At 38.1% G+C, this 20,564-nt stretch overlaps 1 protein-coding gene across 10 annotated transcripts in view; it reads left to right on the forward strand.

Moving 5' to 3' along the window:
• The window catches only part of SLC39A12 (solute carrier family 39 member 12), an 85,888-nt gene that overhangs the window by 44,061 nt on the left and 21,263 nt on the right, over positions 1–20,564 (forward strand). For 7 of the 10 annotated variants that reach the window (XR_008701478.1, XM_055543941.1, XM_055543948.1 and 4 more), the window contains 5 exons: positions 1,774–1,926; positions 5,083–5,193; positions 7,768–7,834; positions 12,208–12,366; positions 14,124–14,311. Coding sequence is in view for 9 of the 10 variants with exons in the window: in XM_055543941.1 (XP_055399916.1) it covers positions 1,774–1,926; positions 5,083–5,193; positions 7,768–7,834; positions 12,208–12,366; positions 14,124–14,311 (678 nt within the window). In the remaining variant the exon portion in view is untranslated. The remainder of the gene's footprint in view (positions 1–1,773; positions 1,927–5,082; positions 5,194–7,767; positions 7,835–12,207; positions 12,367–14,123; positions 14,312–20,564) is intronic. The other 3 variants (XM_055543944.1, XM_055543945.1, XM_055543946.1) reach the window with 2 other exon arrangements.

A 20,564-nucleotide genomic window follows, 5' to 3' on the forward strand; every position in this document is an offset into this window, starting at 1 on the left:
AGCATTGTAGATACGAAACAAACTATTATTAGTTTTAATCTCCCTGGCAATCTAATTTTCTGGAAATATTTCAGGGTTTATTTGCTTGAGGCAGTGGCAGAAGCCTGTTTCTATGTCACTGTAGTGGGTGCAGAGCTCTTCACAGCCCAGGATCCTGGGAAGTAGCAACAGGATCTTAAGACTTCACTGGTCTCCCTCAGTGGGAAAGCCCAGAGCCCAAGGCAGCCCAAGGACAGTCAACTGGCCCTACGAAGATATATTACAGAGGAAAGCATAGCTAAGAAGGCAGTTGCTTTACTTGAAGAAAGAGAGGACAGAAGTTATCGAGAAGAGGAAGACAGACACAGTACCACTGTGGCAGAAAGCTAGAAAAATCAGTGGTTCCTGAACGTGATCCAAGGCAAGTGTTTAAAGGTCTGCATAGAAATGAGAAAAATCCCGCTGGCATCATTTCCTCTTTTAACTAGCTATGTTGATTCTACTTCAAGATCTACATTTTATTCTGAAATTATGAGGTTTTCCTGTTTCTTTTGTGACATTACAGTGTCCTTGTTTTGTGAAATAATGGTAATCACAAATATTAGGGGAGTGTCCTTCAATGTCTTTACCAAAAGAAAATGTGGAAACTTCTCTGGCAGTCCAGTGGTTAAGACTTCACCTTCCAGTGCAGGGGGTGAGGGTTTGATCCCTAGTTGGCAAGCTAAGATCCCACATGCCTCATGGGCAAAAAACAAAACAAAACATAAAACAGGAGCAATATTGTAATAAACTCAATAAAAACTTTAAAAATTGTCCACATTAAAAAAAAGTCTTTAAAAAAAAAGTGGGCTAATATGTATTTGTTTTTAGTGATGTCCATATACTCAATGTGTACACGGAGTTCTATACATATACTCACACATGTACGCATACATATATACATGTATACATACATAAATATCTATACACATTGATACGAACATATACACAGATAAATTCTTTTTTAAATTTAATGATCAGTAACATCTTAAATGTGGAGACCACTGAATTGTTTACCAAACCGTCCTCTCCTATGAAGGGAATATGATACATTATAATTTACTTGCTCACAAGAAGTCATGAGGTCAACCAATGGGATGAGTCAACTCAAGGAAAATTCCTAATGTTTTTCTGGTATCCTTTTATGTCCCAAGGAGCTGACAATGTTGCTGGGCATACTCAATGGAAAAAATCTTTCAGGTGGATTTCTTACTTATTTGAACATTGATTAACAGCTTTAATAGCTATGAGGCATGGGGAGAATAAACCCTGGATGAAATGTATCTTTATATTTGTTCTGGATATTAAAAAATATTGATTTGTTATAGAGCATTGTTGTGCAAATAGGGACAGATTGAACTGAAAAACATTCAGCTAAAGGACTGAGAATGTATGAAAATTTAAGCCACACTTGCTGAGATAAGCTTAGGCTTTAGTCTACTCTTTGGCAGAGGTTATCCAAAAGCTCCGTTTTCTTTTCTCACATCTTATTTGACCCTGAGTAGGAGATGGTGATGGACAGGGAGGTCTGGCGTGCTTCGATTCATGGGGTCACAAAGAGTCGGACACGACTGAGCGACTGAACTGAACTGAAATCATATAGTGGAAGGATTCATACGTCTAGAAGTAAACTGGCTGTGAATGATTTCAGGTGTTGTCATGGGGTTCCCCAAAATGGAAATTGAATGTATTCAACAATGGATCTACTCATTTACATTTAGGTCACCAAAATTTATGTCTGTCTCTTCTTTTTAGATTCTTGGTTTACATATGCAGGAAACCTCAGAGTTTGGAGATTTCGATGAAAACAAAGGGCATATTTGGAAACTGTTGGGATTAATTGGAGGCATCCATGGATTTTTCTTAATAGAAAAATGTTTTACTCTTCTTGTATCACCAGGTGCCAAGGTATATTTTAAATTTTATTTATCTTTTTTGCTTTAGAGCTTCATGATATTTGTCTTTTATTTCAGAGCTACTTGTTCAAAAGTAATTGGCATCTTCATGAGATTGTCTGTTTAAAGGGTGAGGCTCTGATTTCTAGAATGCATAGATCATTCTGACAGACAGCATCCCTGTAAGCATGATTATTAATTTTTCAAACATCTGTTGCTGGCCCATTACTATGCTTGTTATAACCTGTTTTTTGGCCTTCATGGCTAACTTAGAAATAGACTATTTCACATTTGAGAATGAGGGGGTTTAAAGGTCTAGCTACAAATCTGTGTTTTGGGTATCTTTCCTAACTCAAAACAAAAAGCAAACAAAGATTTTGAAAATTCATAAAAGCACATGTCACTTTCTATCTTGTGTGTGTGCTAAGTGGCTTCAGTTGTGTCCAACTTTTTGCAACCCTATAGATTGTAGCCTGCCAGACTCCTCTGTCCATGGGATTCTCGAGGCAAGAATACTGGAGTGGGTTGCCATGCCCACCTCCAGGGGATCTTCCCAACCTAGAGATCAAACCCACGTCTCTTATCTCCTGCATTGGCAGGTGGTTCTTTACCACTAGCGTCATCTGCAAAGCCCTTTTTCTATCTTGCATGTATGCATGCTAAGTCGCTTCAGTCGTGTGTGATTCTTTGCAACCCTATGGACCGCAGCCTGCCAGGCTCCTCTGTTCATGGGATTCTCAAGCAAGAATTTTGGAGTGGGTTGTCATGCCCTCCTCTAGGGGATGACATTTAAAATTATGAAAACAAGAAACTCAGGAATGGAAATGGTGGTAACTCATTTTTTTTTTTTTCAGCTTGAGTAATTGCTTTTACAGTGCCTTTTTTTTTTTTTATCAATTTCTACATATATGATGACATGTAAGATGCAGTGTGGCTATTATATAGATTTTGTTTCCTCTTGCTCTTATATATGATCCTATAAGAGAATAGGTGAACAGTTTTGTGGGATGTTTCGAAAAGGTAAATGCTTTCAAAAAAACTCCAGGAGACTAAAACAAACTCCCTACTAAGTCTTGCAATTCTGCAATCTTCATGGTTTTCTATTTATTCCCTAACTTTCTACCTGTTCAGTTCAGTTCAGTTCAGTTCAGTCACTCAGTCGTGTCCGACTCTTTGCGACCCCATGAATCACAGCATGCCAGACCTCCCTGTCCATCACCAACTCCTGGAGTTCACTCAAACTCACGTCCATCGAGTCAGTGATGCCATCCAGCCATTTCATCCTCTGTCGTCCCCTTCTCCTCCTGCCCCCAATCCCTCCCAGCATCAGAGTCTTTTCCAGTGAGTCAACTCTTTGCATGAGGTGGCCAAAGTACTGGAGTTTCAGCTTTAGCATCATTCCTTCCAAAGAAATCCCAGGGCTGATCTCCTTCAGAATGGACTGGTTGGATCTCCTTGCAGTCCAAGGGACTCTCAAGAGTCTTCTCCAACACCTCAGTTCAAAAGCATCAATTCTTCGGCGCTCAGCCTTCTTCACAGTCCAACTCTCACATCCATACATGACCACAGGAAAAACCATAGCCTTGAGTAGACGGACCTTTGTTGGCAAAGTAATGTCTCTGCTTTTCAATATGCTATTTAGGTTGGTCATAACTTTCCTTCCAAGGAGTAAGCGTCTTCTAATTTCATGGCTGCAATCACCATCTGCAGCAATTTTTGGAGCCCCAAAAAATAAAGTCGGACACCGTTTCCACTGTTTCCCCATCTATTTCCCATGAAGTGATGGGACCAGATGCCATGATCTTCACTACCTGAATGTTGAGCTTTAAGCCAACTTCTTCACTCTCCTCTTTCACTTTCAAGAGGCTTTTTAGTTCCTCTTCACTTTCTGCCATAAGGGTGGTGTCATCTGCATATCTGAGGTTATTGATATTTCTCCCAGCAATCTTGATTCCAGCTTGTGTTTCTTCTAGTCCAGCGTTTCTCATGATGTACTCTGCATATAAGTTAAATAAGCAGGGTGACCTGTTCATATAGCTGTAAAATGCTTGTCTTAGGGCAAACATTAGTCAGCACTTTTTGTTTATCTTTCCTAGATTTATTCAAAATTTCTATTTTATGCATCAAAAATAGGTTTATGGATGGATAAAGGATAGTAGGTAAATAGATGGATGATAAAATAGGTGTGTAAAATGTTGATGGTAGGATTTAGGTAGTGAGTGTCTGAATGTTGACATCATAATTCTTTCAGCTTTTCTGTATATTTGAAGCTTTTCACAATGGATTTTAAATGAAATTCTGTAAAATAATTTCTGTTTTAATGAATCAAAGTGGTTCTTTGGCATGGGGTCAAGTAGAGTGCTATCTATAACAATTCAGGAATTAGAAATGGCAGATTCAATCCTAACCCTTACTCTAAAAGTTTAGGGGTTTAACCTCCACAAAAGGAGTTCTAATCTAACTAAGCACTAAAGACAATACTAAAAGATTCCCATTTACACACAAGAGACTACCATTCTTGGACTGGAAAATTAATTTACAAAGCCAATATATCGACTTATGTGTAATAATTAGAAATGTAACCAGATGTAACTGAGTGAAGTAAATTCTGAATATCTAAAAATTATGCTTTTTTTCAGGTTGTTCTTGGACTTGTCAGGGAACTTAAAATGAGTTTTAAGAATGTAATTTTAAGATGCATTATATTTTGTAAAAAAAAAAAAAAAGAAATGTGAATATTTTAGAAGCTACATGTACTCTAATTGGTGAAAGTCTTTCTGGAGATATTAATTTAGTAGTTATAGGGTGTAATACAGTTTCAGTTATCATCCTTTTGGATATCATTCTCCATCAGAAGGAACTCGTAATTTAATTTTGTGGGAAATAAAAGTGACAATATAAAAACTACCACTGTTCAACCTTTGTAAATCATGACTAAAACTTTTGAGGTTGCATTCTTCAAGCACTGAAAATATGCATGATATTCAGCACAGTCCTGTGCTTTTCCATTTTAGCAAGTATTTATCCTGATGAAATTCTCTGAGTAATCTTTTTGTGTCATCTACCTCCTTGGCCAGTAAACAAAATGTTAAATAGAGCCATGGAATTGACAAAGGCTGCACCTGTGTTCTTCTGGCTTCAGCACTAATTTTAAACCATCCTCATCCAGCAGGGCGTGTCATTGGTTAATGGGCATGTGGCACATTCCCGCCATCTTGCATTCAACCCTGAATTAAGTGACCAGTCAGGCAGAGGCAAATCTGCTTCAACTGTCCAGTTGGTAGGTTACTGATCTGAAGTATTCTTCTGATTTGGTCACCTTCTTTCTTTTATTCCTGGATAAATAGATGAAAATCAGTAGGCTAGATAAGTAGAATCCCCTCCTGATTTGCCTATTCTTGATCATGATAAATCCTATTTGGAAAACTTTGTCAAGCACCTGAAGGCTGTTTTCAAGGGGTAAATGCATTTTCCATAGATTCAAGTCACTGCTATCTGCCCCTCTTTGAAACACATGTGGATCAGATTGACATAACATACATATCCTTCATCACTGTGTTTACAAGTTTTCATAAACCAGCTGACCTTGAGATTTCTCCATTCTGAGTAATCCTTTAGTCATGACTAGATGAGGCCAAATAAATGTTGAGCAAGGAATTAGAGCGTTTAGGAGTGGGGCATTCATTTTGTGATGTAGGAGAGAGTGCTTCTGCCTAAGAAGATGTCTCATAGTTAAGTCCCTTTTGTTACACTGAGTTTTTCACGACAAAGGTCTTCCTTCCATGTGAATTCTCAAAACAAAAGGGAGGAGACATATGTATACCTATGGCTGATTCATGTTGATGTATGACAGAAACCAACAAAAAATTGTAAATCAATTATCCTCCAACTAAAAATAAATTAATTAATAAAACACAACCTCCAGTCAAGTTCAAAACAATATTCTCATTCTAGTTCTTAAAGTCATAAGAAAAGGAACAGGAAAAAAATGAAAGCATATCACAGTTTGAAAACATGCCTCCCATAACCCTGATCTTGAATGAGGGAGTAACAGTTCAAGGGTAGATTCCTGAGTGAAGAGAAGTAAGTTATTCCTGAGACATTAACCTGGCAAAACACAAGTCTGGGAGTAGATTCCAGAGTTACAGCCAATTCAGAGATGTGAGCATAAAACATTTCTTTAAAATAATATCTTTAAAAAGCCTTATTGTGTTTAGTGTTTAGATACGTCACATGTGGTTTGAAAGAAGATAACTTCAAGCTGAGATCACGCTTTTTGTTTTGTTTTGTTTTTGGCTGCACTGAACGGCTTGCAGGATCTTAATTCCCTGATTAGAGATTAAACCCAGGCCCCAGCAATGAAAGTGCCGAGTCCTAACCACTGGACAGCCAGGGAAATCCCTGAGGTTAGTTTTTAAATTACTTTAATGGTAACTTCATTCTTTCTGTGTGAATGAAGGGTCCAGAGCCCCAAGATGCAAATAAGCAAAATTCTGATGCTAACGTAATGAGTTTAGAACAATTTGACTGTGCTCTCTCACTAATAAGAGATTTCACCATTTCTTTTGTTCTTTAAGCTGCAAGATCAACCTAAAAAGAGAGAGAATAACATGAACTTTTAGGATTGTTTGATGGGTCCAATTTCCTGTTTTTTAAGGAAGGAGAAGAACTCACAAATCCTTCCAATCATCCAAGGATGTTTGCCTGTAAATTCCTTTACATAGTGTGACAATATAGAGCTTTTTGAGGGAAAAAAATCCTGGAATAAATATTTGAACTCCTGTCTTTTATTAGAATATAGACTCTTTTGATTATAATCAGGCTTTTCATATGATGTAATTTAAAATCTACATATTTTTCTTTTGTGTCTAGATCTACCAGTTTCAGGCAAGAGTCCTGTCTACCTCCTTTAATCCTTCAGAGCCCCTCTTCTCAGCCATCCTCCAAAATTAGCCTATCATTACATCTTTTGAATAACTGTTGTTATTCTAACATTTGAATGTTAGGTTTACCTTCTCTGTTTTACTTTTTAAAGAAGATGCTTGTCTCACATGAAATTTGTCTCGAAGTTTCCACAATTTTGGGTAATGTGAGTATACTTCTAAAAATGCTCCATAGGCAGACATGCAGTATTCTTTTCATGTGCCAGAAGAAGAATCTGAGGCCTAGGGAGGGAAAGTGACTTTCCTGAAATCGAAAATGAGTCAGTCTCTGAAATGATATCACATCATCTCAACTCTTAGAAGTCAATTTCAAAATCTCACTTCCCTGCCATGTGAAAGGATGAAAGACCTTTTCAAATATATTGTTTTAGTAAGTTTGTGGATCTCCTTTATTAATGAGTAAGATTTTCTTTTTTACTGACTGGAAAACAACAGTAACAGCATCGTATGCTACAATGAATGAATTGAAATATTGGGTTTACAAGGGCTTCTTGTCCACAATCCACTTAAAGATCAGAAGATGAATTCTAGATCCACGATCTGCCATACAGGAACAGGGTCAACTTTGGTCAAGAGTCAAGAATCATTTTTTCCTATGGCTTTTGGCTTTCATAAAGGCTTTCATAATTTAAGAGTGAATTACAGATGACCTAGGTAGCCTCTAGCTCTCTATGGAAGACTCTGATCTATGTAAGAGTGCTATTTTCATCTAAATGTGATAGTGGAAAAAAACGAGCTTGCAGAGTCTCGGCTCTACCTTCTATGTTTGTCCATGAAATTTAGAAATTCTCATATACTCCAGAGGATCAAAATGTCTTCTGATAATCAACATAACTCCTCAGATGTTTTGTTTTTTGATAAAATGATGACTATTGCTTATCTTTCCTCTTTTATTTTTTAATTTAAAATAGAAAGGCCCAGAAGATGCACAAGCAGCTGAAATCCCTATACCTAGTGTGAACACCCCCAACAGAAAATGTGAGTATCAATTTAAAAAATCCAAACATTAAATATAGGAAGTGCCGTTAAAAAAAAAGGTTATATTTCCTTTGAAATAAATATGTCAAAACCATATTCATTTCCTATTAGGTAGATATGTATTTCATTATTAAAACTTTTACAATGAAATTTTAAATAAAGGCTCATTTCTATTCCTATCTTTGAAAACTACTACCATTAATATCAACTTTACTCCATTCTTTAAAAATGTTTTCCCCCATTGCTTATCTTTGCGACCCTGTAGACTGTAGCCTGCCAGGCTCCTCTGTCCATGGGATTCTCCAGGCAAGAATACTGGAGTGGGTTGCCATGCCCTCCTCCAGGGCATCTTCCCAACCTAGGGATTGAATTTATGTCTCCTCTCTCCTGCATTGGCACATGGGTTCTTTACCACTAGCGCCACCTAGGAAGCCCTCTGGAAACTTAAATTAGTATAAATACTTATGTGGTTATCAAGGCCCCTTTAAAATCCTGCTTATGTGATGATTTGAACCTTTCACTTCCCATGAAGTTCTGCATCAGGATTGGTTTTTTTGTCTTCTATAACAGTGTACTGATAATTCATCACAAATGTCTTATCTCCTTTATGATACTGTTATTAGCATAGTGAATAGTGAAGTCACTCAGTCATGTCCGACTCTTTGCGACCCCATGCACTGTAGCTTACAAGGCTCCTCTGTCTATGGGATTTTTCCAGGCAATAGTTCTGGAGTGGATTGCCATTTCCTTCTCCAGGGGATCTTCCCAACCCAGGGATCGAACCCGGGTCTCCCGCATTGTAGACAGATGCTTTACCGTCTGAGCCACCACGGAAGTTATTAGCATGGTGAAGTTCAAATCAGTGCCAGTTCATTATTCACAACTTATGGTAAAATTCACTTGTTTATATAATTTACATCCAGTCTTTTTCTTTCTAGGAATGCCCCTGTTTCTGAATTTGATTTACCAATTGTGGATAGGACTTGTTTCCCTTTTGCTCATGCTTCTGAATAATTCTTAAAACTCTTTTTTTAAAAGATCCATGTTGGTTTTCATCAGTTGCCCCATTTTTCTCTCTGATATTACCCTTTTATAAACATACTTCTCAATATTTTAATGTTAAATAGTCATGGTGAGTTACTCCCATTCTACCAGAGTAAGTTACCTAATAAGAAAGAAAGCTATTTATTGAGTCCTTATATGCCAGGCACAATGCTAAACACATGACATGGATTATCTCATTTAATCCTCGTACACTTACTTTACTGAAGTAATAATTAATATTCATTTTATACAAATGAAAAGACCCCTCGTTAGAGAGGGTAAGTCACTGACCAGGACTACAGCATTGAGGAACTAAGGAATGCTAATGCACCAACAATTTCCTTGTGATCATTCTTTCAGGCATGCATTCCTATATTTTTTTCAAATTCATTCATTCGTTCATCCATCCATCCAAGAAATGGATGTTTTAGGCACTGTGTATGCACCAGGAAATAAAATTAGGAATGGTCTTTATCCCTAGTTTGCAATGTGTTTGAGGATTTAAATGCTAAGAGCAATGAACATGATGGTAACAATCACTATTTGGAATGTGTTTGATGTTTTAAATCCTGTAAGTTCTTTCTGTGATTCAAAATATATAACTACATAGTCCTTCCAATTCTATTTTCAGGACACTTCTAGTGATATTTTTAACTCCCGAATCTTTAGCTCCAGGAGAAATTTTAGAATGCCTGGCACTTAGAAGTTATATTAGAGACATTTCTTTGTATTTGTTTTTGGAAAAAAGGAAGGGGAAAGGCCACACCTAGTCAAATTAGGAGCAGAGACTGGTTGCTAGCTCAGGGAATAACGATGGTCTTATTCATATGTTTTGTAGGCCTCATATCTTTCCACTTCAGATATGAAGCTTGGCATACAGAATGAACAGTGAACAAATCCAAATTTGATTACCCAACCGCCATTTTTCCAGGGACATATTGAATTAACTTCAAATATTTGATTCCTTGTTTTTTATTACCTCATTGGTAGAGCTTAGGATGTGAAGGTCTATCCACAGTCTGATTTAAATAAACAAAAAGCAACATGATACCATATCCAATCCATGTATCCCCATGGAAAACCTCTGATAAGTCAGAAATGTGGAACTCAGTATGACTGCCAGGTTCCTAGGAAAGGGAAAATATTGAATATTATCAATAGTTCTATAGTGAGTACATTGACTTGTCAATGCATGCTTGTCTTATTTTCCAGTGAATAGCACTGCAATTGTCTTAACCAGTATGTACGTTGTGTTTCTTATAGCTTATATGCAAATATGTGTATTTGCCTGTGGCTTGTTACATGGTCATGATCTGACATTTATAACCCCACATCAGTGATAATAAAATAATAGGCTACAAAAATAGGTTGGACTGTTTCTTGGCAGAGTATAAATTGGGTAAAGATTTTTCCATCTGAATATATGCTATTAATATCAAAACTGTATGTAGGCATACACACAGAAATTGGGAATCACAATTTATTTGTATGCTACAACATTGTCAAATGCACTACTTTCGATTGCTTTTCTTTTTTTTTCCACAAAGAAAAGCTTTACTTCTGGATATTGGCAGGAACAGCTCAAGTGACCTGTTTGCATTATTAGGTTCAGAGAGCTTCCAGGCAATGCCAATAAGAACTCTCTCTAATTCAATAATTTGATATTTATTCTGTATTTTTCTGACCTTTGCCTAAAATCTTCTCATTTTTACTAAGGAAGAAAATGGATTATGAAACCACAAGAACGATAGAACTGAGTCTCACAGAGATGATTCTAAATAAAGAATGATTTTGAAAAGTGAAATACTTGGGATGTCTTTACAACACAGTCAGCGCACTTACCTCCTGGCCAGTTGTCTGGGCTAGTGTGCTGTTTACTGAAGTTCTTGTTTTCACAGTGTGGGCTATGAAATGTTACATCATATTCCCCCAATAAAATAACAAATCATATTGTAATATAGTCCCTCCACCACCTCAGATCCAATAACAGAAATGAGATGATCTCTTCCTATTTTTATGGGTGTCCAATTGTTAGAATATTGTGTGCAGTTCTAATAGTAACAATAGCAACCCCTCAAACCTGTCACACTATTTATATCAACTGACTAATTAATTTTTAGACTACAGCAATTGATTTTAATGACTCTTCTTATCAAGTAGTATACCTAAGTGGTTCACTGTCATGATATGTGTTTATCCCTGAAGTACTTTTTGTACTTGTTAATGCTTCCACCCCAAATACTAATATACAATTTCAGGTTTTTGAAAGCAGAAATTTTGCCTGTTGAAAACTTGAGCCCAATTAATGATCTAATTATTTCATTGATTAAATCCATTATGGTCCAGTTTATTTCTTTGGTTGTCTCCTTAATCAGATAATGTATATGATATAATAGAATCCAAAGAAGACAGCTTCTCTCTACTTTATTGGGCATCTAGTTGGTCTGCTGCTGCTAAGTCGCTTCAGTTGTGTTCGACTCTGTGCGACCCCATAGACGGCAGACCACCAGGCTCCCCCGTCCCCGGGATTCTCCAGGCAAGAACACTGGAGTGGGTTGCCATTTCCTTCTCCAATGCATGAAAGTGAAAAGTGAAAGTGAAGTCACTCAGTCAGGTCTGACTCTTAGCGACCCTATGGACCGCAGCCTACCAGGCTCCTCTGTCCATGGGATTTTCCAGGGCAAGAGTACTGGAGTGATCTAGTGCTGAATTATTTTTCTGAAAGACAAAACATTCCAAAGCTAACTTTGGAATCACAAGTGTTGGCAGTGGTTCTATCATAGTCACATTTAGGGAGTGAAGGGGCAGTGGGAGGTTCTTAGCACCAACCAGAAAGGGGGATGATCACAGAGGGGCAGGAGGTTGACAGTTGACTCCAGCAGATTGACACAAGGAACAGTCTGATTCAGGGGCCAGTTTTGGAAAAAGGACTCTATTTTAACGACATTCTGCCCAGAAGGTCTTAAATTATTTAAAAATGCTTTACAAAAGATTTATGTGGAAAGGTCATTGAACGTATTTTGAAAAGTTATCACAGTATTACTTTTATTTTCTTCTTTTGGCACACCTGAGTAGGGAGATAGAAGAACAAATATAGTTTATTTCCTAATTACTTGAATGCATTAGAAAAGCAGCGACCATACCTGCAAGAGTGCCATATTGCATCTCTAGTCCTGACTTATTTTGAAAGCTGAAACAAAATAGAGTTACTTAATCTGATGCAATTTAAGAATGTCAAGGATGGAAGGGAAAATTGGTTGTAATTGAAGGATTTCATGAACTGTGTTGTGCTCTGTTAATACTTCTCACACCTTTATTTTGTTCTTTAGGCAAAACCATTAGCTTGCTAGCAATAATGATTCTGGTTGGGGACAGCCTGCACAATTTTGCAGATGGCCTAGTAATAGGAGCAGCCTTCTCATCTTCATCCGAGGCGGGAGTGACCACGACTATTGCTATCTTGTGTCATGAAATTCCCCATGAAATGGGTAAGTCAGAGTAGAGTCACTGCCTCCTTGTTGAGAAAATCCTAATGTATTTCTTGCCATGATTTACTAGCCTTCTTTTTCCAACACATAATTGAAAGATGAATACTTTCCATTCATAATTTATTTAAACCATCAAAAGCGGAGAAGAAGGAAGAAAATTCCTGTACCTCGAGATAGAATTCAATTAAGCTCCTTTATATTTCTTGGAGCCAGAAGTGACTCTTTTTGGATTCTGGAGAATTCTCTACAGCAGAGAGACTTTCAGAGAAACCTCCTTTTGAAGAATATCAGCAAAAACTTCCAAATTTGCATATGAAATGTGGGGAAAACATTAAGAGGGGAATTGGATCCATTATGTTAGCAAACAGGCCAATGAGATACAATAACATTTAAATTAAAGCCAAACCATGGTTTCATCAACCTGATTTATACAAAATGTCTAAAGCCAAGCGTAACATTGAAATGACAGGCATGTGGTAGCAGATGCACAAAAGACTCTCTTTCTGGATAATCTTAATAACCCGTGTAATTAAAATCCTCCCTCCCAGAAACCAAGAAGAGATGGAGTAGACATTTCTGAAACAGGTCCAGAAAGAGGAGAGGCTGGTTCCAGATACACATGTGCCCTTGAGAGAGGGCTCTTCTTGATAGTCACTTTCTCATCTCACTTTCATGTTTATATTGTCCACTTGGGCCACCCCTGACCTCTTCTTGGGTTCTGTGTCTGTTGCCCAAAGTCCTGTCACTGATCATCACTGACTATTCCTCTCTAAGGAGTTTATCCAAGGTCCTTCCTGAATCCATCAAAACTTATGGTCTGGAAGCCATGTCTGATCTTGTTTTGACTACTGTGATAAAAACCAATAGAGGTGGGTGACAGTCTGTGATAGGCCAACAAGGATGTCTTAAGAGCTGTTCATAAGATTAATTATGCAATAGAACTAGGAAAACTGAGTCCCCGGGCTGCCTCTTATTTCTTTAATTATTGAAGTACAGTTGATTTATAATATTGTGTTCATTTCTGCTATACAGCACAGTGACTCAACTATACACATATATACATTCTTTTTAATATTCTTATTCATTATGTGTCTTTATTGAATTTCATCTTCTTCTTAATTCCCCAAAACTAAGAAATAGAGCCTCTCAGATTAAAAGATCATCCTTCTTTTGGAGGAAAAGTGTGGAGAGAATAAGGTCATTTTTCTCTAGTAACTGAGGCAGTAAAACATTTTCTAAAGGAAAAATGTGTTTTCCCAACCAATTTTTGCAATAATTTAAAAATCTCCTATTAAGTCATCATTTTCTCTTTCCCCACAAAAGGTCCTGCATAAGTTAAAAGAAAAAGAAAAACCCACATAATGTTTACTACCTTGGGATTTTGCCTGGCAAGTTTCCAGCTAAAAAGATTTAGAAATCCCAGGGTAGCAAGTCCTTTATTTTGCATTTGTCTAAGTTGAAAATGTCTTAGGACATTAGGAAGTTAAGAGTATGTCACACTTCTCTCTGTATATACTACCTCCTGGAACAGTAAAAGGAATAGAACTTTTGAAATGCAGCTTCCTAAAGTATAAAGAGTTGCGCTATAAATTCTTGAGAAATATAGGACAGTGTTTTTTTAACCATTCAATTTTACTTATAAAATCAACCCCAATTGCTGAAATTTAAAACAGGTTTCATAATAAAATAGCACAGGACTCGAACAAAGGCATCATCGGTTAAATGATAATTCTGTTTTCTTTTCTCTTAAATTTCAGGAGACTTTGCTGTGCTCCTAAGCTCTGGACTTCCGGTTAAGATTGCCATCCTGATGAATTTTATAAGTGCTTTAACTGCCTTCATAGGACTGTATATTGGCCTCTCAGTATCAACGGATCCATGTATTCAAAACTGGATCTTAACAGTTACTGCCGGGATGTTCTTATATTTATCCTTGGTGGAAATGGTAAGGTTTGTGGGTTTTCTGTTTTGTTTTTCCAAACACTAAAAATGTAAAACAGAGAAAAAGACAAAATGGAAGGATCAAGGGTGAAACTTGATCCTTATAGAAGAAGACTATAGATAACAACATAAAGGACTAAAGAAGTATTCTGTGTAAACCAAAAAAAGTAAGTCAGGCAGAAGAAGTATAATTTGAGATTCAGAAAATACTGACATTCTTTAAGTCAATTTAAGTGGAATGAATGAAACCTTTCTAATTCTCCAAAAGGCAACATCAGTTCATTCTGCTCCAGCTTTGCATCTGTAGAAGATGCCTAAACTTCCAACTAAAGAACAAAAAGTTTTTTTAAATAGCCAGCCATTTTGTTTATACATTAGCAAATATTGCGTTGGCTAAAAAAAGTTTGTTTGGGTTTTCCCGTACCGACATCTTGGCCAACCCAATATTTCAGCTGACTTTGTCATTAAGTTAAAGAACTGTTTGGCTTAATGAAACAACCCTATTTTTTAAAAAATGATTTAAGTTTTAATTGCTAAAGCACTATCATGCTGGTGAAATGAGAAAGATTATTATGTATTGCATCTCTAAATTTGCAATACATTTTTCCTGAAGATGTTCTTGCTGACACCAATGTTTAATTCAATCATCATTTTTCATCCTCTGTAATCTTATGAAGGAATTGAACCTGGGAAATTTCACATTCTTGCCTCTAAAATTCTAATCTCTACAAAATAAACCTGTTTTTTAAGGTCACCTTCTATTAGACTTGCTTACAACTTACATGTCTTGAGAGTCATAATGATTATCCTGTCTCATGGGTGAGAATAAGGCAAGTAAAAATGGCATAAACTAACAAAAGAAATATTTCAGGCTTAAAATCAATAGAAAGCCAATCTGATCAGAAATAAAATATGTAATTACACATATCCTGGAGCTGAAAAGTAAAATAAACAATCTTGAAGGTCATGTTTAGAATAGGACCATTGGGATTGACTAGTGAATCCAACAATTGTCCTGGAAGTAAGTAAAGAGAATATTTCATAAGGAAAAAAAGTCTGGAGGGCAGAAACTGGACTGATATGACCAGAACAGTGCATTCTATAAGCAGAATTCAAGAAGGGGACTCATCAAGGTAAACTATCATCTTCAACCCCACTGTAGGGACTTCCCTGGTGGTCCAGTGGTAGGACTTCATGCTTCCCTGCAGGGCAGGGGTGGGGAGGGTTGGGTTTGACCTCTGGTTGGGGAACTAAGATCCTGCATTCTGCATGCAGCATGGCATGGCCAAAATAAATGCGGACTTAAAAAATATTCACAAACTGAAAGCTGAAAGTTACCTTTTCATCAGTGGGAATTTTTAGGACTTCAAGCCTGGGAGACAGCATCTCAAGTAAGCCTAAGAGAGCTGCTCCAAGGAGGTGAAGGGAGGGGTCAGCTTACAGAGAAGTTTTGCAACAAAGGGCAGGTAGTCTGAACATCCAAAGATTTTTGTAAATTGAAACCAGATATCTCAAGTTAAGGGTATGGAAGTATTCCTCATTTCATAAAGGAAAGTATTCCTCCTTTCAAAAAGAATTCAGCATTTTTCTGTGCATGAGAAGATGCAAGAATCTGGGCTCAATGAAATCATTCCTATGATAAGCACCTCAGCTATCTGGAGCCAGTATCCTGTGTTTTCACACCCTGAGTTTCCTCAGGGCTCACTGTAGGGAGTGGCTGCAGTCTGATGGCTGCTAGATGCAGATATTCTTTCCTTCCTGAGTTCTCTCAGGGCTCACCAGCTCACGATGGAGGGCGGCAATCACTGATGAAGGTGTGGCATCCTTTGTTTACTGATACGGCAGGAAACATACCATTTCTCACAAACAAACAAACAAACCACTTAAATGCTTCTGACTCTTTGATATTTTGTCTTAATTTTTATGAGATTCAAAAAGTGAGGTAAACACCAAAATGTACTTCCATGTTTGGGAATGTTCCTACATATTATCTGTGATACTCAGGAAATTTCCTACTCATATAGTGAAGATAGTCAAAAGTACTATAGCAGATTCTATCCATCTTTTCTGAACCCCAATCCCCAACCTGCAATCAATGTTATCAAATTGTACCATTCTCCCAGTTCAAGGAATCTGGATGTCTAGCCTTGTGTGACTTACAAAACACATGGCCACTAATCACTGAATGTTGTGACCTGCTTTCTGTTTAAAATGTCTGCAGATCCATCTTTAAGTTCATTCTCAAGCCTCCTGACTTTCAGCTTTGTATTTCTAATTCCTTTCCTCTTTTTGAGTTCATCAAGGGGCAATTTCTATATTACTTGAAGTTGATTTTGTATCTTAATATGGTCTGGATCTCTCTTCAAGTATGATGGATGTGTATGTATGAAGTCAATCTTTTCTCTTTGTCTCCCAAAATTGACCTGAGAAGATTATCAGGAACCACTTGAGCCCTAAGCTAAATACATCCTTTTCCCCTCAAAAGTTTCTCCTCCCAGTCTTGTAAGAATAAAGAATTGCTTGTAAGAAAACCGTGTGGTTGACATCCTATGAAATTCCAACTAGAAGAAATCCTGACCTTATTGCAAATTACTATTGGCCAAAGAAAAACTAGCATCCTGGCAAAAAGACAGGAAAGAAAATACTCTGAGTTTCCTGGGGCTACTTCCTATAATCCAGGTCGCCTGCTCTCACGGCCTTTTGAGTAACTTCTAAACAAATACAGCCCTTTCACATAGCGGCAAGTTTAACCGTTGTTGTACTCTGGGGCTGTGCCAAAGAAAATAATCTTGTCATTTCAAGGGAAGAAAACAAGGTTTCAAGACTGTACAACAGCAAAGAAAATAAATGACAGTAACTAAAGGGTAAGGAGGAATACTTTCATACCCTGGCTATTTACCAAACCTTGGAAATGTACCAAGCACCTTCTGAGCAGGGTTAATGTGAAAAGATTAGCTATATTTTTGCCCTGCTTATTTGTTTCAAAGTAATCAGCTGTGTTATTTCAAACTCCTAAAAAGAAAAGAACTCAAAAAATTGGGCCATTTGTTGGCAGTGATGCCAACAAAGCAGAAAGTCTTCACCAGGGCAGTCAGCCAGCCTAAAATTCTCCAAAGTGGTGTTGCTTTATCCAAGCACACCAACTTCCAGTGACACTGAATGGTTTCTAAAGGAAATTAAGAATGAATGCAGCTCTGGGTGGCCAGAGGAAATTCATTCTCTGTTAGAAAGATCCATGTGGGTTTCCCCAAGCAGAGTCTAAGACAAAGGCCTCTGTGAAGTCAATTCACTAGGGAGGTGATCTCAGGAAGCAGGAGGGAAGGGCAGGTGGAGTGAAACAGAGAAGGATAAAAAGTCAATAAGACAGTAGGTTTTTATTAAGTTCAACACTGCCTCATGGCATCCTCCTCACAAGACCTTCTGAGGGTGCTTCTATCCCTGTCGTTCATCTGTGCCATAAGTAACCCCTCCACGCACACACTTCAGGTTATGGATGCCTGAGTGCCAAGGGCGTTCACTGGCAGTTCCATGCCATCACATGGATGGCAACAGAAGGAAGAATGTAGCATGGACCTGAAGCAAGGCTTGGTGCAGGATAGTTAATGCCGTCTTGGAACTGGTCTCTGCAGCAGTAGCTGGGGTGAGAGATGGGCTGAAAGAATGCAAAATAGCACACATGTGCTGGCCACTAGCAGTTGACCCTCTCTGACCACCAAATATGTTTTGGTCTCCTTGACTTTAAAGTTCCATCTACACCAAAGCCCCTGCATGGTGGTAGCCAGTCAAAAACTCCACAAAGAGTTAACCCAAGATACTCAGTGGAAGCAATCTCTAAACCCTAATGGTCTTGAGGAAGTTTTGTGGTTTTTTTTTACTTTAAAAAAAATTATTTCATTTATTTATTTTATTTTTAGGCTAAGCCACATGGCATGTGGGGGCTACCTTATTGGCTCAGTGTTGAGGTAAAGAATCTGCCTGGCAATGCAGGAGTCAAGGGTTCTATCCCAGGGTCAGGAAGATCCCCTGGAGAAGGAAATAGCAACCCACTCCAGTATTCTTGCCTAGGAAATCCCATGGACAGAGGAGTCTGTTGGGCTACAGTCCATGGGATCATAAAGAGTCAGACACGATTTAGCAACTAAACGACAACATGCTACGTGTGGGATCCTATTTCCCTAATCAGGGGTTGAACCCACGTCCCCCTCATTGAAAGCATGGAGTGTCAACCACTGGACCACCAGGGAAGTCCTGAGGCAATATTTGATATTCATGGTCTCTGTTCTTCCAGCACCCGATCTTGATTCTCCCCACCTTCAGGTAGCTCTTCAGCTGATTCGGATTTCTTTCCTGGTAGGGACACCCAGGGCTTCCGTATAGGGATCTGCTTTGTTTCTGTCAGGCCATATTTCCTGTGGTTGCCTGTTCACCATTGTCACCAGGTATGGAAGCACCAAGAGAGGCTCCAAGAAATTCTCAGGCCTCTAGATACAGTCCTTGCTGCCTCCATTGTGTAGCAGTCACCCTGACTCCACGTGGTGACCATTGACAATTGCTCCCACCAGCACAGTAACTTTTTCTCTATTAGTTGATTAGTCAGCATGACGTGCTCAAGTGACCACATGGTAGTCATAACTTCAAGTTCAGTAGAAATGTTCCCTGGTGTATTCTCCTCAAGAATAAGGATCTCTGTTATCTGATGGTGCTAGAGTTTTCAGGAACAGGAAGCACAAATTCTACAAACAGAAAAGCTGGCAGTGATTACATACCATTGTTCCATGATTTTCCCTATGGTTTCTGCCCTTATTTCTTCCTTCTCCTCACTTTGCATTTAATTTTCTGATCAATTTCTGGCTTTATGGGGTGGAGTGATGTATCATTGATTTTAAATCTTTTCTTCTTTTCTAGTGTAAGCATTGAAAGCTGTAAATTTCCCTCTAAGCACTGCTTTGCTGAATCTCATGTACTTTATTTCATTTCAAATATTTATTTATTTGACTTCACCAGGTCTTAGCTGTGGCATGTGGGATCTTCAGTTGCAGCCTGTGGTTCTAGTTCCCTGACTAGGGATCAACTCCATTGGCAACATGGAGTCTTAGCCACTGTACCAAGGGGGAAGTCCTCTCGTGTGTATTTTCATATGTTCTGTTTCCAGTGCAGATCATTTTGAAGTGTTTTTAAACATTCTAAACATCTCATAATTTTTCTTACATGACCCATGTAAGAAGTATGGAAGTATGGAAGTATGTTGTCTCATTTCTCAATATTTGTAATTTAAAAACATGTCTTATAGTTAAATTTATTTTAATACTTGGTTAGTCAGAAGATATACTTTGTATTATTTTAGCCCTTTGAAATGTTTTGAGACTTGCTTTATGGCCCAGAGCATGGTCTAACCTGGTAAATGGCCTCATATGCACTTGAAAAGTACATGAGTGCAGCAGCTATTGGGTGTGGGTTTCTGTGAACGCCAATTAAGTCAGGCTGGTTGATATTATTCATATTTTCAAATTCTATATTAATTTTTTCTCTACTAGTTCTGTTTTATGCAAGGAGTTAGAATACAGGCCAATATTTATGGGTTTACTTATTTCTTAGTTCTGTCAATTGTGTTTCATGTACTTGAAGCTCTGTTACTAGACGCATCCATATATAGGGCTGTTATGTCTTCATGATTGAACTGATAATTTTATCATGATGAATGATTCCTCTTTGCTGCTGCTGCTGCTGCTAAGTCACTTCAGTCGTGTCCGACTCTGTGCGACCCCATAGATGGCAGCTGACCAGGCTGCCCCCGTCCCTGGGATTCTCCAGGCAAGAACACTGGAGTGGGTTGCCATTTCCTTCTCCAATGCATGAAAGTGAAAAGTGAAAGTGAAGTCGCTCAGTCATGTCCGACTCTTAGCAACCCCATGGAGTGCAGCCTACCAGGCTCCTCCACCCATGGGATTTTCCAGGCAAGAGTACTGGAGTGGGTTGCCATTGCCTTCTCCGTGATTCCTCTTTATGTTTAGTAAATTTCTTGTCTTGTAGTCTCCTTTGCCTCATGTCAATATAGTCACACCTGCTTTCCTGCTTACTATTTGCATAGAATATGGAAAGTAAGGGGTGGGGCTTTGATAGAGTATTTGAAGTGACATAACAGAGAAACGTCTGATATAATCAGCAATGTCTGTGATTGATATATTAGCATCCATGTATCTTGTTTATCTAATTTCTATAAATCTTATTTATAAGCAGATCTGTTGATTTGCTGTCTT

Source organism: Bubalus kerabau, chromosome 13 (genome assembly GCF_029407905.1).
Source record: "Bubalus kerabau isolate K-KA32 ecotype Philippines breed swamp buffalo chromosome 13, PCC_UOA_SB_1v2, whole genome shotgun sequence".
Taxonomy (NCBI): domain Eukaryota; kingdom Metazoa; phylum Chordata; class Mammalia; order Artiodactyla; family Bovidae; genus Bubalus; species Bubalus kerabau.